This window comes from Protopterus annectens, chromosome 1.part0, assembly GCF_019279795.1.
Source record: "Protopterus annectens isolate FY-2018-M chromosome 1.part0, PAN1.0, whole genome shotgun sequence".
Lineage (NCBI taxonomy): Eukaryota > Metazoa > Chordata > Ceratodontiformes > Protopteridae > Protopterus > Protopterus annectens.
The window spans coordinates 1,053,090,602-1,053,116,017 of NC_056725.1; the positions used below are offsets into that span (position 1 = coordinate 1,053,090,602).

At 39.9% G+C, this 25,416-nt stretch overlaps 1 protein-coding gene across 2 annotated transcripts in view; it reads left to right on the forward strand.

The window, feature by feature from the left end:
* GEN1 (GEN1 Holliday junction 5' flap endonuclease) overlaps positions 1-25,416 on the forward strand; it is a 911,226-nt gene that overhangs the window by 611,298 nt on the left and 274,512 nt on the right. For both annotated transcript variants that reach the window (XM_044064875.1, XM_044064884.1), the window contains exons 9-10: positions 10,233-10,269; positions 10,359-10,439. In XM_044064875.1, the coding sequence (XP_043920810.1) occupies positions 10,233-10,269; positions 10,359-10,439 (118 nt within the window). The remainder of the gene's footprint in view (positions 1-10,232; positions 10,270-10,358; positions 10,440-25,416) is intronic.

The window sequence follows — 25,416 nt, forward strand, 5'->3', positions numbered from 1 at the left end:
CCATAAGGGAGACTAAAGTTTTTCATTTTAAATTTTAACTCTGAATTCTCACTATGATTGGGCGCAGCATTCGTATGACACTTGCTGGGGCAAAAACACAGTGCACTCTCTTATTAAGGCTTTCACTCTGTGCCATACCTGTCTATGCACACAACTGCTATTGTATAAACAACTAGTAGTCTTTTCATTTTTACAGGGATCCATCTGAAACAGAGTCTCTCCTCTCTCTCCTCCAGTTCATCCAGTTTTGTAGAAACTTCCTCTGGCAAGGCTTCCTATTCTGCCATTCTTCCTTTCATTTCATCCTCAGACTTTTGCAAAAGATTATTTAATCAGAATGTGCAATTAGAGCCTCCTCCAACACATGTATAACATTTATTAGATTTAACATACTCCAAACAGGTATTTATGTTAACCATTTTGGTGTACATCTGATCTAACTTAGTGGAAAGGTACTTGTCAGACAGTGCCTTAACTGTGCAACACTCTTTTCTTCCCCTTGTGTATTCTGACTTACAAATTGCACTCATTTTTCCTTTTCTTTTTAGCAGGCATTAATTTGAACTTTTACAGCTCTCCTTTCAAGGCCAATAGTGGATATTTTGGCAAATGTATTACTCAACTAGTTGCCCTACCAAAAGTTTCTTCACTAACATTTCTCAAGAAAAAAACACCACTTCCCCCAGATTCCCACTCCTGATTTGTATGAATGCTCTTGACACCCAAGGTAGCACTTTGTGTATGGCTCCTTTTCCTTAGAATCGTATGACATGTTAGTGACAATTCTAGCAAAGGTGGTACATCTGTGGTAAAATTAGGCATTTCCCTAAAATATTTCTCTCTCTCAGTTTAACTCGAGTATGCTCTGTTGTATGAAAAAAGTTTGCAGTTTTTTACTAGCCCATATATTTTCCATAAATAGATTTTATGGGTACCAAGGACATTATGTATCAGGCAGTGCTGCATTGTATGTGTTGCCTGTTTGTCTGCAAGAACATTCTGAGAAAAACAGTATTTGAAATACTGAGTGTGCTTTAAAACTTATTTAAGTTGTGCAATTGTTTCTCTGTAGCAGAAGACCCATCTCTGCTCTCCATGGCTGCTTAGCAGCTCTTTATGTGCTTGTGCTATCTCCTTTACAGTGCAGTCAAACTGTATTTAAAAAACAGACACAGTATCATTGTACATGTAACATTTCTGGGCCCCAAAACCCATTGTCTGTATGGTAAAGCAGTTTAGACAAGATTGCAAATCTTTTTTGTTCTTGTGGGGTTGTTTTCCTATTTCCACCCCTGCAGTTCGCCATCAGCAGCCTGTCGCCACAGTTTTCATTCACTGGCTCTACCAGACCTGCCTTAGCCTCCTCCACAATCATCCTGACCCTAGTTCAAGACCTGTGAGGAAATCAAGACACTGGTGCAGTGTAATGCTGCTAGCCTGGGAGTGTGCCCTTGGAAGCTGTGTGATTACTGCCCTTTGGAGCTGCACTCATGCTTTTGTGCATGCTCAGCTTCTGGAGAGTGTGCTCTTGGAAGCTCTGTGATCACTGCCCTTTAGAGGTGTATGCATGCTTTTGTGCATGCTCAACCTCTAGAGAGTGTGCCCTTGGAAGTTCTGTGATCACTGCCCTTTGGAGGTGCATGCATGCTTTTGTGCATGCTCAACCTCCGGAGAGTGTGCCCTTGGGAGCTCTGTGATCACTGCCCTTTGGAGGTGCACACTTGCTTCTGTGCATGCTCAACCTCCAGACTAAGTGTCTCACCACTCATGCAATATGGAGCTTGCCAGGCCTGTATGTTATATATTGCAGAGTATCTTTAGGCTACCTCTCTGCCCCAGGGTGTTCGAGCTGCTGTAGGCCACACACTCCCATCAGTCCCCTGCAGTCTCTCCAGTACTTGTACCACTAAACTAAAATGGGTCAGCTTGAGTGGAGTAAGGGGTTTATCCCTCTGCACTGTGGGGCTGTTGCTGTTCTTGGTTTTTAACACTTAAATCATAAGACAATTTTGTTGAGGCATAAAGTGAAGCACACAAGTGAAACTGTTTTCTAAAGACACAGCTGAAGAAATGTTTGTATAAAGATCAGAAATTACTTGTACTGCAGCACTACAGACAAAATGTTATGTACTGTCATTTCCGGCCAGCATAGTCTTGCTATTAGTTTTAGCAATTTAAAAATAGTGTAGATTACTGGAAATTGCTTAATATCTTGCTATGATATAGAAACGTCATGTCAGTCACATGTAAATGATCAGGGCTGTTATTCCAGACTCTCATGAAGGGCACATTGGGGGGATTGTATGTAGTCTTGCATGAATGCAACTTTAAATGCAGAAAACTTAGAATGAGATTTAAATACATCATCAGCTTATCATTAGAAGAAATGACAGTATTTCAGTAAAATCAGTAACTGTGTTTCAAAAGACATTCTAAGAAATCACTGACTCACAGCAACTTCGTTATAAGAGATTGCAGAAACAAGCCACCTGATTTATTGCTTCTAGATTCTGTCATCTAGTAAGTTCATAGGTACTTATTAGGCTATTGATCTGTGAGGATCTTAAGAAGTGTAACCTTAAATTCCCATTGTAGTTTGGGCAGGCAAGGAGAAGAATATGTTTGGACATTTACATGTTGCCACTATCCATAAGATGAGGTTGATCACATTCTTAGAGACTCTTCAGATCTTTTATCCAGGTTTGCCTAAGTTGATTACAGATTCAGTAGATTGAAGAAGCATATGATGTATTTTCTGATGCATCCTTGAAGCAAAAGCTCTTGAAACTGTCTGTGTGCTTCGATTAGCTAACAAATGGGGTTATACAGTATAGATATGTGTACAAGGGTATTTGTATTGGGTTTAGTAATCAAAAGGTATGCTCTGGCCAGGTGATGTCAAAGAGTTGCTATTAAATGTGCTCTTGGGCAAAGAATGTTTGTTTAATCTTTTGTCACATGAAATATGTAAGTATCCGGAGGAGGAAGGGAATGCCATTAAGATGGTTAAGCAGTTTTTTGCCCTCCCATACCAAAATGCAACATGTTTAAGCATCTTTTTCCACCCCCCTCTCATGCCAAAGTACTATAGGAACTTCCCAACTATGCATTAGCATTTCTTTTTTTTTTTGTCAGACGCAGCCTAGAGCTGCCTTGGCTAGTTCTGTTAATGGATCGAGTACAGGAAAAGTCAGAGCATGGAGGATGAGAGTGAGGGTTACTGCTAGCTCTGTCAGCCTCAAGAGGGAGGGGATTGCCCTGGCTAAACATTTTTGTGACACATTGAGAGAGTACTGCGTGTTAAGCCCATGAAACATGGGTATGCTGAGTGCACACTGACATTGTGCAAGTGCACTGGCTGGAGAAGGTGGGGTTCAGAAGCATGCTTTCCTCAGCAGGCAGCACTTGTAGAAGCTCAATGGAACTGCTGTAGGGAGAGAGAGACCTTCAACATTTGCCATGGGAGAACTAAAATGGACTGATTACGCAACCTGGGCAAGAACATTTAGGTTGTAGAACTCTTGCCTAGACCAGGGATGCCTGGGATGCTTGGCTGTCACCCCCGAAGGAATAAATGGGCCAACTGGATAAAGGTAATGGAGAAAAAAAAAATCAATCTTGACCATGGTAGGTCCAGCAGAAAAATACATTTCAAAAACATTTATTAGAGAGGAAGCCAAGGTGGGTAGTCAGTCAGAGGCTGGAGCATTCGTCCCCTGCCCAGCCAGGAGGGTGCCTTCCAGTTCTTACTATATCCTGCCCTATGTCCCCTCCCCACTCTTACTACTTAGGAAGAAAGCTGATGCATTTCAAAAGCCAATAGTTCAAAATGACCGCAAACTCTGGAGTGAGGGATCTCATTCCCTCAGGTTGCAAGAATAAATCCATATCCACCCCCCTTCATATGTAGACTTCCTAAAACACCAGATCAGATGACTTTAACAAGGCCTTTCTTAAATGACATGCTCTTATCCAGTGCCACAGAAGTAGATGTCCTTCCATCTCACTTTTGCAGTATTCCTTACCTATGGGATCTCTTGCCAAGGCTAGCCCAATGTCCGGCCAGTATAACAAGCTTCTATTACCTAGGGAGTGTTGTATGTCAGCTGTAAGCTCCCTGCATCAGCATAGGGCATAAAGGTGATGCAGGTATGCTCCCAAGTCAGAACTTTGCTGTGCCAGTCCGAATGCAGTTTGTCGTACATCAGTCTGAATGCTTTTCGCATTCCATGCGTTACCAAGCCAATCTTTTTAGATAAGTACCCTGTTAGGGTTATTATTTCTTTTTCTTATATTGTTTACCGGGTTACTTGTTATCCAAGAAGGGGAAATGCTATTGTGAGAGGCAGATTCCCCATAAGGACTGCAACGATAGCTGCCTGTTTTGATTAAGTGATTCCCATGACCACATGCAGTGCTCTGTCTGTCAGGCCTTTGTACGCAAGACCTCGCGTAGTTGCCTTTCTTCACTTTCCATTTACTTTGAGAACTAACTTCTCAAGCTTTTGGCTCAAGTTACAGTAGCAGAATTTCCTTGCTCTGAGGTACAGCCACCACTAAAGAAGAAGGCCAAGAAACCTAGGCCTGATTCTGCTGTTGTCCAGCCTCCACTGGATGTCTCTCTTGAGGTATGAGAACCTGGAAGACAGCCCGGTGTTACCTTTGATTTAAATCTGCAGCAACCTTCTCAGAGGCCAGCATGGACCTTGGTTTTTGCACATTCTCGAAAACCTTGCGGACATCCTCTGTGGACATTGATAGGGAACCCTGGATTATTATTTCCAAGGAGCGTAGGGGGATTCCTCAGATCTTTGTACACGAAGAGGTGCTGGGTACCTTAATTGAATCCAGGCAGGGGTCTGAACCTCCACATTTTGTCAGAGCATACGTCCCTATGAAGAAAAGGCAAAAGAATAAGCATGTGGTTTCTGCTCCTAGGGATCCAGAGAGGGAATGGCAGGACATCACTTAAGGCTTGTTCAATCCCTTGGTGGCAATGAAGCCTCCTCAGGAGGTTTCGGTTCCTGCTCCTCCTTGGTCTTCTACCCATAAGAGGGCTAGGAACCCAGACTGTTCAAACAGAGATTCTGATTATGAGGCTGGTTCCTTGGCCTATTCTTCCCAGTTGCCTTCATAGGTCTGAGGAGGAAGAATCTGTTAGTCCTGATTTTCCTTTGGAGGAACTTTGCATAATGAAGAATTTCAAATGGGATTGCTTCCAAGTTTTGGATGTCCAGAAGATATATTATGAGTTGTTACAAGTGGACTATCCTAAAGCTTCATCTGTCCCTCCTGTATTAACTGATTTGTTGGATACTTTTTCTGCTGCTTCCTCGACACCAGATTTTTATCCTCCAGCTCCAAAAAAAACTGATAGGTTCTATAAGGTGCCAGATGCCTGCCAATTCCTGTATAAATGCCCTTCCTGTGATCCTGCCTTGAATCCAGTTTCTACAGATAAGCCTTCTAGGCTGTTGCCTTCTTCCAAGCTCCATCCTTCAGATAAGGACAGTGGAGACATGAAGAGGATGGATAAAAATGTGTACATTAATACTTACTTAGCCTTCAGGGCCATCAATTACCAGACCCATAGGACTAGGTACATTCTGCCTTTTCTTTCCCCAGTGGGCAAACTTTTTCTGATATGCCTGATTCTGAGGGTAAAGCCTCGGGCCTTTCTTTGTTCAGTTCCACTTTTCATGTTGCCTGCCACACTGTTAAATGCAGTTATGATGCAGCAGATGCACCTTCTAGGGCTCCTGCCTTTTGCAGGCTTCGGGGCACTCAGATATCTCCTTATCTGGATGACCTCTTGCTTCAGACTCCATTCTATTCCCAGCTGGTGCAAGATCTTCATTTTACCCAGCTTCTGTCGCATAGCCTAGGTTCATGGTCAGGCTTTAAAAGTCATGTTGACTTCATCTTAGGATCATGTTTTTCTAGGCTGCAGGTTACAGAGTGTTCTCTGCTGGCATCTCTTCCTGCCTCCACAGTTTTGTCCATTACAAGTTATTTTCTGTCCATGCTTCTCCTCTCCTATCTTCTAGCCAGGGAGTTTCTTAGAGCTCTGGGGTTTATGGCCTCCACTATCCCCATGCTTCCCTGGGCCAGTCTGCCTTTTTTAATTTTTCCAAGACTTTTGGGTTTCTAATACCATGACGGGAATGGGCCCCATTCCTAAGTCAAAGTATGGTTAAAGTTCATGAAATTAGTATTGTTTCAGTCTTTAATGTTAGCCAGAAGTGCTCTTTGCAGCACCCACATTGCGCCCAGTGATGACTGCTGCAATGGGACTACTTCAGAAGACTAAAAAATTAAAAGACCGAATCCCAAAAGACTGAAAATTCAAAATACTGACTGATGGAATTTGCCCCTTCTCCACTATTGTCCGATCTTGGAATTGGTATATATAATTAGAGGGTGTGGGGGCACAATCCCCCACTTGAGGGGTGCAGGGGGGGCTTGCCCCCTGCATTAAAATGTGTTCAGTATTTTGAATTTTCAGTTTTTTGAGATTCAGTCTTTTGGTTTGTCAGACTTCTGAAGTAGACCCTCTGCGATTTGTATGGCATTACATGTATCGGTAACATATCTAAGTATGATTGTAAATTCTTTTTTATAAGACCTGTTTGCACTTACTACTACTGGAATTATCTGGGTATCTTTCTTCCACATTGCTCTTGTTTCTGCCTGCAGATCCTGATATTTTATGACTGTGTCTCTCTGTACATAAGACACTGTAGTCACTGGGCATAGTGATTTCAATGATCAATGCTACTTTTCTCTTCTTTTCATGAACCACTATATCTGGTTTTCTCGCATCTATTTGTGAACTGTTGGTAATGGGTAATCTCATGTGATATTAACTTCATCATTTTCTATAATGCTTTGTGGCTCATGTTTCCAGTGTTTTTCAGCTACTTAAGTATTATAATGTTTGCACAATCTCCAATGCAACAGTCTTGCTACATTATTATGCCTTTCAGTATATATTCCTTCTGCCATTAGAATATCACAACCAGCAACAGGATGTGCGGCTGTTTCTAATTCTCTTTTTACAAAACCTACATTTGTCTGCTTTTTTAATTTCTCCAAGTGTTTTGGGTTTCTAATACCGTGACGGGAATGGACCCCATTCCCAAGTCAAAGTATGATTAAAGTTCATGAAATTAGTATTGATTCAGTCTTTGATATCAGCCAAAAGTGCTCTTTGCAGCACCCGCAGTGTCCCCAGTAATGATTCCTTCTGCAATTCATATGGGGTTACATGTATTGGTAACATATCTAAATACAATTGTAGATTCTTTTTTTTTTTTTTTTTGTCTGCCTATGAGGAATTTTCAGTGGTGCCTAAAGTCATTGTGGCTTCAACACCTTCACCTGCTGGACCAACTTATTCCTGTACTTCCTTGTCTCAAAATGGAATTCCACTGGTGGATTCAGCAGCTATCCCTCAATCCAAGTGTTTGTTTCACCCTCCTCAGGCATCTCAGGAGCTCTTCATAGAGGCATTAGAGCTGGGGTGGGGAGCCGTTTCAGGCACCTAGAAGGTGCAAGGCCTTTAGTCACCTCAGCAGAGGGTGGATCACATCAACATCCAGGAAATGTACGCTGTAATTTTGTCCCATCAAGCTTTCCATGCTGTCTGTATCCTGAATCCCTTGAATGTTCATACAGACAGCACAAGTCATGTGGTATATCAACAAACAGAGGGGTACCCTGGTCTTACCTTCTATGCAGGGTAGCCCTTTAAGCATGGGAAATAGCCATCAACCTGCAGGCCTCCCTGTTGGCAGTCTGCATATCCTCAGAGCACATTCTTATGATAGATTTTCTCAGTAGGTCCAGGACACAGCCTCATTAATGGATGCTAGTTCTTGATGTGTTATTCCTTAAGTAGATCTCTTAGACTCCCCTCTGAACAGGTAATTTCATCAGTTCTGTTCCAGAGTCCCAAGCGCTTTGGCTTGTAAGGTGGACACTATATCTTTCTCTTGGAAGGGAATGTTCCTGTATGCCTTTGCTTTTCTTTCAAGGGTCCTTCACAAAATCGAGAAAGACTCTCCAGAAATCTTTTTGGTGCTTCTATTTTAGCCCGGACAACACTGGTTTCCCCTCTTATTCCTTCCTGCCTTCTTTGACACTCCTGCCTGACTGCTGCAGATCTTCTCTCTCACAATCCATCCACCTCTTTGCTGGGCACCCTAATTTCCTCTTGCCTTCTTCCTGTCAGTCCCAAATCATCTTCACCAGATTGTCTTCTGCTTTTCTGCACATGTACCTGAACCATTGTAATCTGCTCTCTGACCTTTTCTGCAATTGGAGCTACTTTGGCTTTTGTTCTTATGTCCTCATTTCTTCATCAGTCCTGCAATGTGAACCCTGCCACTCATCAAAGGCACTTAATTTCCATCACTTCTAGCTTCCTCCTCTGCTCTACCTCTACTGCCCATGTTTCTGTACCACACAGTAATACTGGTCACACCACTGTTTTGTACACCTTACTTTTCAGCTTTGGCATTCTTCTGTCATTCAGTACACCTGACATATTGTGCTAGTTGGCTGCAGCCCCTCTGATTTTAGCACTGACCTCTTCATTCAGACTTCTCTTCTCCTCAACCACCCCTCCCAGGTACTTGAAGCTAACTTGTTCCACTATCAATTTTCAACTTCTTCTGATTTCCCCCATTTGCTGCCATTACAACTGTCTTATCTGCACTCAGTTTCATCCCACATGCCTTCAGTTTTGCCTACCATTCCCCTAACCTTTGCTGAGGTTCTTGCTCAGAGTCTGCCTATAATACCACATCTTCTGCATACAGCAACTTTGTTGATCTGTCCCCTTCAGTTCATACATTCAAAAAACATTACAAATTGGATGCCATTTACAGGACCAGGGCAGGTTTCGCTGAGGCCATCCTGCATGGGTTTGTTAAGGGCTTCTCCTTACCTTTGTCTTTCCTGCCTTCACTGTAGCTTTTGTAATCTCCCAGAGGTCATGAATATTGCAGCAGTGGTATGGAAGGACATAGTACAGTTGTGTCAAATCTTACCTTAACAGTAGATGTCCTTATTTTCATTGTTTCAGTATTCACTCCCTCCTTCCCTTCTGACCCCTTTTCTCCTCCTTTTTTCCATGGATGGTGTTTTGCTACTGGCCGAGTGGGTCCTCTTCTACCCATTCGTTCCGTTTTCTGGATGTACATGTCCTCCTCTTTCACTGGGGGTCTCAATTCTCCTGGGACACTTCAGTTCTTACTTGGGAGCATATGTGCATCACCTTTATGCTCTATGCTGATGTGGGGAGCTAATGGCTGATGTGTGACGCTCCCTAGGTAATAAAATAAAGGCTTTGGTATACTGGCCAGACGTTGGGCTATTTTTGGCAGGAGATCCCAGAGGCAAGGAATACTGCAACAGTGAAAAGAAGGAAATCCACTGTTATGATAAGATTTTACACAACTGTACTTTCTGTCATTGGAGGAAAGGAAAGGATTCTTATTTTAGGGTCTTTCTAGCACCCTGGAAGGACAGACCCTGGGCACCCATTCTAGATCTCTCCAAACTAAATGCATTTTGATTCTAAAGACGTTCAGAATGTGAACCATTCCATCCCTCCTTTTTTTCCTTGTACCAAATTCTCTTTCCGGCACCCTGAATATGAAGAATATCTGTTTGCACACCCTCCTGTTCAGGGAGCACAGAAAATTCCTGAAATCTGTGGCAGAAGCAAGGCACTGTGTTCAGTTAACAATCTTACCCTTTGGGTTGTCTACTGACAGATGTCCAAAGCTCTAAATGTCAGATTAGTCAACCAACTGCAGAGTAATTCTGTTATGTTAAAAATGGTATTGCAGCAGTGATTTTACTTGGTGAGTATGCTCAGACAGCTATTCATTCACTATACTTTAGTTTGTTACAGTAATATCTTGATTTAGCTGACACTTCTAGGCATTAATTACATCAAAAGTTACCACCAAAACAGCTCAGTACTGTACTTAATCCACGTTGCAATCCCTAGTATATATATTTCATGCAGTTACATTTATTCAGCAGTTTTACATCATCAGAAGTCCTAGAAATGTCACTTTTTTGTTATGCTACCATTTTCATTGTCATACAAGTACTTTTTCTTCTTGTAGTTATCCGGAAATATAATGTGTTAGTGCACATTCTGCAGGTGATTATTCATTAATTGTTAGTGATTGTCTTTCTGTTTTTGTCATTTGCAGAAAGGCTAGAGCTTGTGAAGGGTTTCCTTTCGACGAGGTAACAATTACATTCTTAAAACAACATTTACAATATTTGATAATATTTGATAAAAGTGTGTCTGAACAGTCAGTGTTCTGCCATTATAGGTTCTCAAAGAATTCCTCATCACTAAAGACAAGCCTGTTATGATTCTTCAATGGAAGAGGCCTCGTTTATTGCTTCTTCAGGTAATGTCATGATGGTATATAGCTTCCATTACTCAAATAACCCAGTTTGATTCTAAGGTTACCCATTGACTAAAATGATTACCATAAGTAAAGATTTAAAGTTGTGTCTGTCTACATTTGCCCATCACAGGGTAATATTTTAATAGCAGAATTTCAAGTATTTATGTGTTGGCCATCCTGTTGTTCAAGTAGTGTTTGAAGTCAACCTTTCTGTGCTCTGTACGTATTGGTAACAGTATGTCATTAATCCCATCACTGGGATAGGTCTCCCCACTCCCCTGGGAAAAGTCTTCAGGCTGATGTTTCTGAGAGATGTATTGGGGTGTTATTACAGGGTCACCTGCATCCTCATACAGCAGTCTAGCTGGAGCCTTTCTGTGTTTTGATATATTCCCACATGTTGCTAAAAATGCAGGGACTCTAGAATGTTCTCTTGTGCATGAGAGTGCTGGACACAGCTCCTAGTTAATGCATTGTCTACAGTGCTGTACTCCCTGGTCTTCAGTTGACAACATAAGACAAGATTTTCGTTTCTGAAGCTTCCAGTCATGATAGAACTATCTTCCAGCTTCTTATCCCTATCTTTTTAGCTGGCTGTCTGACACTTTGGTTGGCAGCTTTGGTTACCAGCTTCACAGAAGCAAAAGGGCTTTGCCATCAGGTTGGCACTTTGTGATTTATTTGGTGGATCTTCTTTATCACGTCAGTTGATGAAGTCTCATGCTCATTCGCATAAAAGAGAGAGTGGTCCCTGTTGCTGCTCACTTTTGACACATTTACTGCAGCAAGTCTCTACTATAAAAGGAATCCAGCTGTTTACCTTTCTCAGCAAAAAGTTCAGAGTGCTACCTTATTTTTTTTCTCAAGAATTACTGTATTTTTTTATATCATCAAAGTGTTTGTCTTCCTCGCTCATTTATAAACAGGCATGATATTTCTTATTTGTAAATTGCTTAAAATTTAGCTGTCACAAACCTGAGTCATCCATGAAAGTTCCTCATCCCTGATGCTAACACAGCCTGAAGGTGATCAAGGCCAAGGACGGGCATCCATACATTACAGGACAACATTACTCTGCTTAAATCTTCCCCTTGCAGCCTCAGCAGAAGACAGCACTGAAGATGGTATCATCCTGGGCCCTTAGCACCTCAGGAGGTAGATTACAAAGACGTCAGTCAAGGCCATGTTGGTGAAGACGGGGGTATTTTTGGCAGCTTATTTTCCTAACATAGTGATGAACAAGTGAGGAGACACCTTTTTCTTTCATCAATTTTGACTTTGTCTACTCCTGAAACATATTTACTGGTGTTAGACTTGTCACCGATAATAATCAAAATAGCAGAACTTAAGGCTTTACTCCCAGCTACCATTCAGCTGTTGGCATCATCATTCATAGGAAAGTACTAGGTTAGCTGCCCCTGTGGGGTATTTTAAGCCTAGCCAGTTTCCCTTTTTGTGCTTTAATTAACTTATTCCTTTTAGCTAGAGACTGGTCTTACCCATCCCATGGTTGATTATATATTACCCCTAATGAAAATAACCGGGATTATAGCGTAGATACTTTATCCCATGCATGAGTTCCCTAAAATTATTTAGGAGCTGCCTCTGTCCATTAGTAGTACTGGGGCAAATTTTCTGTTTCCCATCCGTAGATCCAAGTTGCAGTTGAATATGGAAAGTGATGAACTTTGTTTTATGTAAATGGGGAGTCTGTTCCAGAGCAGTGGTATTCTCCGCTTGATATGCTTGTCCATCCAAAACTATTCTGTTGATTTTGCAGAAGAGGTTTAGATCCCTAGAACAATTATTTCTGATCCCATTTGACTTGCTGTTGAGTCATAAATCCATCAGTATTGGGTCTGATGATACCTTGTATACCAGACACAGGTTAATTCTTAGCAGTCTGTAGGATACTGTGTATAGTGACAGGGCTTTGAGTTAGTCCATGTAAGATATGTTGTTTAGGCCTAGTATCCTTTTAGTAAGGTATTTCTGTGGCCGTTCCAGTTGTTGCATGTGTCTGGACAGATGCATGCCAAAGGGGACATTATATTCAATCATTGTCCTAATGAGGGATGAGTAAAGTGGGACAATGACATCCCTAGATCTAAATGCAATTCCTTTGTTTATAAGCTATGCAATATAGAAGGACTTGCTTGCAACAATGGACACATGTTGGTCAAAAGTGAGGTCACTATCCAAATAAGTTCCCAAATCCCAAACACCTCTTATTTATCTGGTGAATATCAGGTCAGTTCCAGTGCCTCTAGTGCCAAAGTATTCGTCACTGATCACCTAACGTGCCACCTTGGCAGTATTTTGGTGCCATGTACTCAAGATCTGTTTCTGGCCTCACATTTGACCATTCTACTGCTTGGATTTCCAACATTACCCATCAGCGCCAGCAATGACATTTTTTGCTGGCAGGTACTTTATATTTTATAAACAGCTTTATTAAATCACCTTATTTTAAGCTGCAACATGAGTTTACATACACTGATAGAAACAGAAAACAAGGGATGTGCCCTCAGTTTGGAAGAAAATGAGCTAAGAGAAGAGTTGCTTGATTTAATAGACATGGACAGATATATCAAGATCAGTGAAAGAAATAGACTGCAGAAGGTCAATAAAACCCCAAAAGTAAGAAGTCTGATAAAACAAATGAATGCAGTAATCAGGACTGTCCATAGAGATCCATGTGATATAACATATGTAAACAGGATATATTACTTTGCTGCTAAATTAATAACTGATAAAGTTCTACCTCAGGAACACATGGTAGCAAGGGAAAGGAAGGTGCAAAAGCAAATACCATCATGGAAATATCGAATAGAGAAAACTATAAAGCAGCTAAGACAAGAAGTGTCACTGTCAGAAGATTATAGAAGAGGGAATAGAGCGACAAAAATACTAAGAAAGATAGATGTCATAAAAGCAATGTGCAGTATTAGAACAGACCAGGATCTGTCATGCACTATCACAAATAACAAACTAAAAATTTCAGCATAGGCGGAAAGTCTTGGAAGATACGAAGATAAATATAAAGAAAAAGTACAAAATAAGCAATTTACTGATGATCCAAAAAAAATTTTAGAGAGAATTGGTAAATAAGGTAAAAGGAATTGAAAGACCGCCAAAAAAAGAGGAAACACATGCATTTTGGAGAAGTATCCATGAAGATCCTGTGGAACATAACTTTTTTGTCTTTTCAGCTTTTCCCGGTTAGGAGTCGCCACAGCGGAACTCCGGTCCGCTAATGATTGGCAATAGATTTTTATGGTGCTGAGTTGCCAGCCCGATGCCCAACCTTCAGCAAAGGCACTCTCTTTCACGCATGTCTTTTGGAGGCCATTCGACAGTGGGGTGGACATGCAGACTCCACACAGAAGGCACTCCAGCAGAGAATCGAACAGGAGAACCTCTTGCTGTGAGGCAACAATGCTACCACTGTACCACCGCGGCTTGCGATCCTGTGGAACATAACAAAGATGCTAAATGGATAGATGAAGTAAAAAAAAGAATAAGAAGTTTAAAGGTACAGGATATAAAATGGCATGAAATAGCAGTCAGAGAGATTGAAACAAAGTTAAGAAAAGCCTCTAACTGGAAAACCCCAGGCCCAGATGCAGTGCCTAACTTTTGATTAAAAGTATTAAGATCTTTGCACGAAGATTTAGCCATGAGTAAAAACTATTTATATGCGCACCCTGAACAGACACCAACCTGGTTAACAACAGGAAAAACAATGCTCCTACTTAAGAGTGAACCTGCAAGCTATCCTAAAAATTATAGATCAATAAATTGTCTTACGACGATGTATAAACTATACATGGGAATTGACGCCGACAGAGTTTATAGTCATTTAGAAGAAAACTCAATTATGGCAGTAGAACAAAAGAGCAATAAAAGAAAGTCATATGGAACAAAGGATCATTTGTTGTTAAATAACGTTATAGTGAAGAACTGTAAAAAGGGGAAGAATCTAAGTATGGCATGGATTGACTACAAAAAAGCATTTGATAGTATCCCACATTCATGGATAAAAGAGTGCTTAAAAATGTATAAGATACACCCTACACTGATTGACTACATTACAGTAACCATGAAACAGTGGCAGACCACTTTGCAATTAAGTCATGATAAAGGACAGATTATTATCCCTGGGATAAAAATTCAAAGGGAGATATTCCAGGGTGGCTCTCAGTCACCATTGCTGTTCTGCCTTGCCATTAATCCATTAAGCTGTTTACTTATGACTTCTCATATTTTCTTTGTTGATGATTTAAAACTGTATAGCACATCAGATGAGGAACTGAAAACACAGCTGCAGGTTGTCAAAATTTTTTCAGATGATATTGGAATGTCATTTGGTCTAGATAAATGTGCAAAAACAACCTTTAAAAAAGGAAAGCTGCAGCACCAGCAAAACATCAGTTTGTGACAAGAATGTGATATAAAAGAACTTGAGCAATGTTGTGTTGATGAGTTTATAAATACTTGGGAATTGATGAAGGATCAGCAAGAAACATAAACAAATGCGAATAAAACTCAGTAAGGAATACTTTAGAAGACTTAATCCTGAGAACAGCAGTGTCATCTAGGAATAAAATCCAAGCTATAAATCAATTTGCTCTTCCTGTCCTAACTTACAGTTTTGGAGTGACTGACGGGCCCCAAAAAGTGTTGGAGAGATTGGATATTAAAACAAGAAGGATGCTTCATGCTCACCATATGATTTATAAAAATCAGTGTATACCAAGATTATATATTCCCCATTCCGGAGGAGGGATGGACATTCTTGAAAATGATTGCATGTATAGATCCACACATATCTACTGACCTCACAAGATCCAAATGTAGTGAAAGTTTTGAAACATGAGAATAAATCTAAAATTATGTCTCTGCTTAATCTATCAGAAGCATATCGACGTCAAGGAGGAATGGAAATCAAACCAGAAGTAGATAAAAAACAGGCAGCAACTGAATGTGCCAAAAAACAAAAGAAAGAATATAAGGTGAAGGACCAGATGAGAAGGCAAGAATGTGGGAAAAAACATAAATGTAGTTGCAAGTATAGAAAACTTCTCGAAGAGCCTCATGTTGATCAAGAACGAAAGCAGGAATGGTTAAGGAGAGGTGAATTCAAACCAAGAAATGAAAGGTTAATATTGGCAGCCCAAGACAGTGGGCTATGTACATGCTGGTTTACAAAGTCCATCGAACATGTGGGAGAAACAGACAAATGTAGGTTTTGTAAAACCGAATTGGAAACAGGCACACACCTTTTTGCTGGTTGCGACACACTAATGGCAGGAGGACTGTATACTGAAAGTCATAATAATGTGGCCAGACTGTTGCACTGGAGATTGTGCAAACATTATGGTATCGAAGTGGCAGAAAAACACTGGAAACATGAGCCACAAAGCATCACAGAAAATAATGAAGTTTATATCACATGGGATCACCCATTACCAACAGTTCAAAAGATAGATGCTAGATAACCGGATATACTGGTCCAAGAAGAGAAGACAGAAGTAGCTTTGGTCATTGAAATCACCACACCCAGTGACTACAGTGTCTTGCGTACAGAGAGAGACAGTCATAAAATACCAGGATCTGCAGGCAGAAACGAGAGCCATGTGGAAGAAAGATACCTAGACAGTTCCAGTAGTAGTAGGAACAACGCGTCTTATAAAAAAGAATTTACAATCGTATTTAGATATGTTACCAATTCATGTAACCCCGTACGAATTGCAGAAGGAATCATTACTGGGCACATTGCAGGTGCTGCAAAGAGCACTTTTGGCTGACATCAAAGAGTGATACAATACTAATTTCATAAACTTTAATCGTACTTTGACTTAGGAATGGGGTCCATTCCAGTCATGGTATTAGAAACCCAAAAGACTTGGAAAAATTAAAAAGAGATAGAAAAGAAAACAAGCTGTGACAACAAATCTGATGCTGGCAATCTTCATTTATTCCTTGACATATGGGTTTGGTTCCAAGCATTGGAACTTCAAACGTTACTATAGCCCGAAAGAACTATAAACTCTCAAGCTTAAGTCCTACCCATGATGCTCCTCTCCAATTTATCCTAGATTTCATTTGCTGCTTCCTGTAACAGACATGTTGCCAAATTGCTGTCGAAGTAAGTTGAATTTTCTGGATCTAATTTCAAGTTTTGCTATAACTTTCTATTTTTTTGTTACTTAGTCTTATATAGTTATTGATTTTTCTTCTTTAGCCTACCCTTTTCCATTATAAATTGTTTGTCTCCCTCCTTCCTTTTCGTATACACTTCAGTGTATCTTGCAGCTACCATTGTTGGTAGTAATCCTTTTCTCTACTTCTCGAAGAAAAAGAGAGAAAAATCTTGCAGTAGTTTATTTTCATTTTTCTCCCTCCACTTGCTATAGTCTGCTAACCATTGTTGGTATTCTTCTGTACTTTGGTACTCCTTTCTACCATTGTTGATAGCTTTCCTGTCCCTTTCTCTTATACTTACAGTTTTTGATGTTGTTAGTTTATAAGTATGGCTGACAAAGTTAAAGGAGCTTCGGGTTTAAAAAATGGCTAAAGTGTGACTGAAAGATGCCCAGTTCCAATGGGTATTCTCTCTGTGTCTATTGCATGGGCCCAGTGCACTTTCAAGAGGATTGTTCGATCTGTCATGTCACTGGGCATTGGTAGAAAGGAAGAACAAATTGTTGCTGAAGGGGATGATTAAATCTGCTTTTGAGGAGGCATTACCTAGTTTTTTCTGGTAAAAGTAAAACAGATGCACCTACCCCTTCCTCTTCATCTTCCAAATTAGATAAACCAAAAAAGAGGAGTTGATTGGTGCCAGAGTCTCCCTTGGCACCAACTGCCAAAAAAATGAGGACTTAGGTTGCTGTTGTTTCTATGGGACTGACATTCTTATCAAAGGCTTCTTTGGTGTTGACTTGTACACCAAAACTGACTTCACCACTGGTGCTGAAATTATCAGAACCGGAGCCGATAGCTTTGGCACCGTCTTCTGTTGTGGCAACAGTACCTTCAGATACAATAGAATTCCTGAATTCTCTTTCCTGGATAGACCTAGGACCAGATACTCCCCTTCCATAGTCCCTTTGCTGATCAGTTGCCAAGTCCATTTTTGGAAAGACCAAAATCCCCCTCTACTCAGTTATTCATTACACTAGGAGCTTAACAAAATTAGATGTTGTGAGATTGATGGATCAGCTCCTTATGCCAAGGGGACTCGCAGTTTCTGCTTCGGGTCCATCTCCTTTAGATGCTGGATCCCCACCTTCTGTGACCCCCTCCTACTCCTCCTCCTCCTCTGAGGCCTTAGAGAATCCTGCTCCAAGTTTTCCAGTGCTGACTGTTTTAGTTGCGATGAGATCTGCTTCTCTGGTACCGATTTCTGCTCTGAGTTTTTTGGCTTTGTCGGCACCAGAAAACTCAAGGGGTCGTGGCTACAATGCCCACTCCAAGGAGTTGGACTTCACTTTGTTTTTTTTTTTTCTAATTTATGGAGCTGTCTCTGCACCTTGGGGCTTTGGCACATGTTAGTTCTACCCTGGCTTCAGGAGCAGCTTCAGAGCAGGGAATAACCTCTGTTCCAGGCTCCATTCCCTCTTCGGGGGGCCAGCTTTCCATGTTATGGAGAGGGCCTTGTCCACTTTGGGCATTCATCAGTTCCTTCCCTGTCAGAGCAGATTCCTGAAACCTCATTTGAACCAGAGCTTCCTCTAATCTCAACTCCTGGACAGTGAGCCCCAAGGCCACAGGAGACACCTATTCAGATATTGTCTTCTTCTGATACCTTTCCAGATCATCCCATTGAGGAGGTTCCTCAGAACAAGAAGTGTAAATGGAAACAGATTCCCCGGAGGAATCCATTACAGAAGATACTGATTTTGATGAAGGGGAGAGTTCCCCTTGATCACCCCCAGAAGATGTCTCCTTTGGAGACATCTTTGCGATCCTTAAACAGAGGGGTGGCTGCTTGTCCCAAAAGCCCTCTTCAGAGGAATCAGTATACCTGCAGGCCTTCAGGGCTCAACCATCTACCTCTTAGGTTACACCACCTGCTAACAAGCTTATTAATTTGTTTTCACAGCAAGTTTGGAAGACTCCTGACACCATAGGACCTGTTTCCAAGAGGCCTGGCAAAATTCTTTCTGCACCAGAAGACCATCAATTTTGGGCAAAGAGATTACCAGTAGATGCCATGGTGGTAGTGGCAGCCACATAAAAGGAACTGGCAGAGGAAAGTTCCACTATCCATCCTCCCAGTAGAGTCTCGAGCAATGGATAGGTTTGGAAAGCGGGTTTATACTTCATCGACCTTTGCATTGCAGTCTTTGAACTTTATGGCACACTTCACCAAACTTCAGAGGGATCTGATTAAAGAGTTATTAGATACCCTAGCAGGAGCTGTATCTGATGAGGTCCAAGATAAGGTTCCTTCTCAATTGGCCACCCTAGAGTCCATTTCAAATTCATCCATGAGGCTCATAGCACATGCAGCCAAAGTTCGCCCTTTGACAGATCGTCCCTTTTTGGCCCTAAGGTTTGGGAAACTTTGTCCAGGTGTGAGAAAAATGTAAAGATCCTTTCTGCAGTGGCCGTATGTTTTTCTAATCCTCAGTGGTCCTTCTCCACGAACCAAAGTGGTGGGAAACTGTGGTTCAGAAAGTCCCAAAGGTCTTTCCAGGACACAAGTGGCAGTGGCTCTCCCAGGAGCAGAGAGTGGAGCAGTGGCTCTCCCAGGGGCAGAGAGTGGAGCTTTAATGGAAGATGCTGTCCACGTGGCAGAGTTGGCCTGCAAAATCAGGGTTCCAGAGACTCCTTTCCAGGCAAATACTACCAAAGCTCCTGTCTAAGCAGTCGGCGGGTGTCTATCCTTGCACTAACATGCCTGACTCCAAACAGCTGCAGATGTTTGGGTGCAAAGGAATACAACCATAGGATACACCATACCCTTTCTCTGTTTTCCAAACAATTCCAACAGAATCCCTGATGTTCCATCCAGTCAGGGGGAACCAGTAGTACTAGAAATTCTTTTGTTTCAAAAAAAAAGTCATCCAAGAGGTCCCAGCATATAGGATCCAGAATTTACTCAGAATTATTTTTAGTGCCAAAGAAGACAAGGGACTGGAGACCAATTTTGGATATGAGAGTTTTGAACAAGTCCGTTCAACAAACAAAATTCTGGATGGTCATGGTTCAGTCTATTCTCCCATTTCTAGGGAAAGACAATTGGATGCGATTCTGTCGAGCTAGTATGTCTAATTTATCAGCTGATGAAGATTTAGTTGTTCAGCTGGATATTTGAGGAACTATTTGCTGTGCTTAGTAATAAGAGGTTAAAGAGGGTCAGATCTTTCACAGCCCAAAATGCTAGGCACAGAGCCACATAGAGATGTCTAAAAGACCAAGTATAGAGAGAGAACTGCTAGTCTTTCTTGATAACTAAATTTTTTGAGGCTACTTTTTAATTGTGAATTTCTAATGTCTCTCAGATTGCGTGATATGTTTAACCACAAAAATAACCGTACCAGCCATGGAACTAGACTGATAACCACATAAACTTGGCTGAAGGACCAGTCGAGAACTCTTGAGCTAATAAGATTTATTACAAAGAGTTTAGCGCATGTGTTCTGTAAAAACAGGACTTCGTCAGAACTAAATCACACAATGCATGTCACAGATTTAAATCACATACAATTAACTGCAACACCAATCATCTTGAATCTATTTACATAATCAAGAAAAAATGAACCACCCATTAATACATTTAAAAAAAATAAAAAAATGATAGAAAAAAATCACCCCAGTACATTTTCAGTGTAAATATACAGTGGATATAAAATGTGTACACACCCCTGTTAAAATGCCAGGTTTCTGTGATATAAAAAAAATGAGACCACAATAAATAATTTCAAAACTTTTCCCACCTTTAATGTGACCTATTACCTATACAAATCAATTGAAAAACAAACAAATCTGTTAGGGGAAAATATAAAAAAATAAAAAATGTACAGTACGGTAGCTGCATAAGTGTGCACACTCTTAAACTAATACTTTGTTGAAGCATCTGTTGCTTTAAGTACAGCATTCAACCTTCTTGGGTACACACCTGCCATCAATTAAAGAGACTGATTAACCCCAAATAAAGTTCAGCTGTCCTAGTAGGATTTTCCTGACATTTACTCAGTTGCCTGCTACAACAAAAGCCATGGTTCACAGAGAGCTTACAAAGCATCAAAAGGATCTCATTGTTGAAAGGTATCAGTCAGGAGAAGGGTACAAAAAATTTCCACAGCATTGGATATACCATGGAACACAGTGAAGACACTCATCAAAAAGTGGAGAAAATATGGGACAACAGTGATGTTGCAAAGAGCTGGACGTCCCTCCAAAATTTATGAAAAGACAAGACGAAAACTGATCAGGGAGGCTGCCCCGAGAGACCTACAGCAACACTGAAGGAGCTGCAGGAGTTTCTGGCAAGTACTAGTTGTGTACTACATGTGACAACAATCTCCCATATTCTCCATATGTCTGGACTATAGGGTAGGGCTGCAAGACGGAAGCCTTTTCTTACACAGAAAAACATCCAGGCCTGGCTAAAATTTGCAAAACAATACATCAACTCTCCCAAAAGCATGTAGGAAAATGTGTTATGGTCTGATGAGACCAAGGTTGAACTTTTTGACCACAATTCCAATAGGTACGTTTGTCGCAAAAACAACACTTCGCATCATCAAAAGAACACCATCCCCACTGTGAAGCATGGTGGTGGCAGTATCATGCTTTGGGGTTGCTTTTCTTCAGCTGGAACTGGGGCCTTAGTCAAGGTAGAGGGAATTATGAACAGTTCCAAATACCAGTCACTTTTGGGCCAAAACCTTCAGGTGTCTGCTAGAAAGCTGAAGATGAAGAGGAATTTTACCTTTCAATGACCCCAAGCATACTTCCAAATCAACAAAAAAATGGCTTCAGCAGAAGAAAATTAAAGTTTTGGAATGGCCCAGCCAGATCCCAGACCTAAATCCAATAGAAAATCTGTGGAGTAACCTGAAGGGGGCTGTGCACAAGAGATTACCTCGCAATCTGACAGACTTGGAGCACTTTTGCAAGGAAGAGTGGGCAAATATTGCCAAGTCAAGATGTGCCATGCTGATAGACTCCTACCCAAGAAGTCTGAATGCTGTAATTAAATCAAAAGGTGCTTCAACAAAGTATTAGTTTAAGGATGTGCACACACAACAAAGTATTAGTTTAAGGGTGTGCACACTTATGCAACCAGCGTATTGTACATTTTTTATTTTTTATATTTTTTCCCCTAACAGATTTTTGTTTTTGTTTTTCAATTGAATTGTACAGGTTATATGTCACATTAAATGTGGGAAAAGTTTTGAAATTATTTATTGTGGTCTCATTTTTTTTTATATCACAAAAACCTGGCATTTTAACAGGGGTGTGTACAATTTTATATCCACTGTATATGAATGCATATAATATCTACTAATTTGACTCTCAGAGAAAAAAATACATATTTATTACACCGTGTATGTAGAGTTGCACCTCAGATTGTTAATCATTGCATTGAAAATAAAAAATAAAAAAAACTATGAAAAGGATTTCTAAATGAACAGCAGGGAGACCCATCATTTCACTGCACTAATATACTAACAATAGAGACAGCAACATTCAACCCAGGCTTCTCACTTGCATTCAAGCGCATCTGCGAGAACAATTCCCTGTTTTCTAAAGTATGTTCCCTTTTGTATTTTTTTTATTTTGTTCTTTTACATAATGTATTTATGTGTAAGTTTTTATATGCTTTTAGATATTTTAATATATTTTCACTTTACTGGTTAACAGTCTGAGGTATACTTTCACATACAAGGTGTAATAAATATTTTTTCACTGAGGGTCAATATACTAGATACTATATGCATTTATATATATTTGCATTTTTTAAGTTGAAAAGATTACTTTTATTGTGTTTTTTTTTCAAACACTGTTATTAAATTGTCACTTGTGACAGGCAAATTTGTATTCATTAAAAGTAATCACACTATAATTAACATAACAAACATTATACTTCACATCTATTGCTATATATCAGATAAACTAAGCAACATTACTTATCAATTCCTGCCTTTTTTATACAAGAAACATCTTTATTAAACCAACACTTGCTACTCAGGCAATCATACTTTTATATAAACGAAAACAAACCACACCAACACAATCCTAGTTGCAAGCATTTTACATCACAAACCATACTGACACTCCCAGTTGCAGACATTATGCATCACTTATAATCTACCCAATCTTTTTCAGTCAAACATTACATTGCTCATTTTAGTCCTGCCACTTTTTTATCCTCATTTGTCTTTTGTATGTATTGTTCCCACAATTCCCATTTTTCCTATGTAGTTTACTCCTACCCTTTTCTAAAGATCTATATTTACAAACCTTAATACATTGAAAATGTACTGGGGTGATTTTTCCATCATTTTTTAATTTATCAATGCTGCTTCATTTTTCTTGAGTATGTAAATTGATTCAAGATGATTGGTGTTGCAATTAATTGTATGTGATTTAAATTTGTGACATGCATTGTGTGATTTAGTTCAGATGAAGTCCTGTTTTTAGTGGATGAAAGCACTAAACTCTTTGTAATAAATCTAGAGATCTCTTGACTGGTCCTTCAGCCATGTTTATGTGGTTATGAGTGATATGTTTAGACAAATGCATGCCAAAAGGTGCATTATATTCAATAACTGGTCAGACTGGATATTTGTAAATGACTTAATATTTGAATCTAGAGGAGATGCTTTTGGAAATTAGATGAGTGAGACAGAATGCTTTCTAAACTTCTTTGGAAACATGCTGCCAAAAGATAAGGAATTATCAGCAAGAATGCATAGGTCCTTTATGATAATGTCTGGTGGTGGTCACCAATATGCCACATAAAAATGTTTTGATTACTGAAATGAGCTATACTACATTTTTATTCAGGTTTAATTTGAGACCATTGTTCTTGCACCAGTTTTTTTCACATGGTCTAACCCTTGTTGGAGCAGCTGTGAGCCAGTGGAAGATTGAAGATGAAGGTAATCATATTTTAGGAGTACTGGCCTAAAGGTTTGAGAAGTAGATCCCAGATGGGAGAGGGCGTAACACTGAAATCTGTGGTACACCCTCAGGTAACTTTTTCTGCTTTTAGAAGTAACACCTACCTGCAACTTTAACCACATGGGTTCTGTCAGACAACCAGTTAGCTATCCATTGCACAGCAAAAAGGTTTATATTCAGAGTTACAATTCTATCAATACTTGATTGTGCAGTAGTGAAAAAAGGCCTTGGCCAGGTGCAGATATGTTTTACATAGTGGGTAACCACTATCCACTTTTTCATTTACTTTTCATTTAAATTAATAAGGCTAATGTGGCTAGGCCCTTCCTTTCACAAAGCTAAATTGCTGAATGTTAAGGGATAAGAGAAATTATATGTCCAGAATAATGATGTCTAAGATAATACCTTCCAGGATGTTATATATGAGGCTAGTGAGACTTCTAGATCTATAGTTACGAGAGTACATCTTCCAAAATACTGCTACTCCCTTCCCTTTTTAAAATACTGTTAAATAAAACTCTCCAGATCTTTCTCTATCCTCCTTCCTAACTTCCACAGGAGTACTGTCTGCTCTTGGAGACTTCCCTGTTGATTGATTATATATCACTGTTTATATTTCTTTTTTGTCTTGGTTATTAAGTGTTGAGCCTCATTTTCCTAACTGCAGCATAGCTAAGTCTTCCATAATATCTCCATTTTTGCCTTTTCTTACTTTCCCCATTCCTTTGCTGTAATCAGTTTTTTATAACGTTTTTAAAATGTATCTTAATACCTCTATAGGATCTTGGATATTTTTTCTTGTTATAAGTTTCCTAGGTTTGCTACAACTCTTTCTACCTTCTGTTGCTTAACTCACTGAGCTAAACGTTTTTGCACTCTGCAGTAGTAATTTAACAGCAGCCTTTCTAAACTCATGAGTATTGTCCAAATACTTTCTTATTTTTCCTTTCTTTAACATTTTTCAAACCCTTTAAATAATGTATTTATTATTTATTGACATCTGATTATTGGGAAAGTCCAGCTGGGTAGGAGTCCATTTTCATCGGGGGCCTGGTGAGAAAAGCTCCAAAGTATTACAAAACATTTTAAGAACAACACTTTTACTGTCTTTAAAAACAATACAAAGCATACAGTTTAAATAATTATACCAAAAAAAAACATATTATAAAAACATTGGTTAAGAATCAGTATAAGTTGTACGACAATGATAATAATTAGAGAAATTGTAGCCAGTTTATACAGAAATTAAAGGTAATTTAGTACAAACAGCAATTGCAGTATGAAGTAAGAAAAAAGCAGGCATGGTATATTTAGAAAGAAGGCAAGGGTAGAGAAGTTGATAGAAGTAAGGAAGTGAGTGAAGAAGGGAAAGTAAGGAGATGTAAGTTATGAATAAGTGTTTTTCACATTTAGGGATATAGTTTACCTTGGCGTTGAACAAGAACAGAGCCAGTTTTTGAAAGATGGGAGGAAGGGTATAGACCTGATGGGTAGAGATAAGGAGTTCCAGACCTTAGCAACATGGTACAAGTGCAGACAATACCCAGCAGGTTTGATAGGTTTGTGGACAGACATTTAATCATTGGATCATAATGACCGAGTAGGAACATAGTTGTGTAGAATGTTATTTAGTGCTGGACAAGCAGATGGACTCTGGATAATTTTATAGGTGGTAAGAAGCTGTGTATATGTTAGTTGATGGGGTAGTTATAACCAGTTTAGACTTTTAGTGCTGTACACTGGTGGGTTCTGAATGGGATATTTACTGCAAATGTAACAGTTTTGTTATAGCATTGTTCATGTTTTGATTTTTATGATATCTAAGGGACTA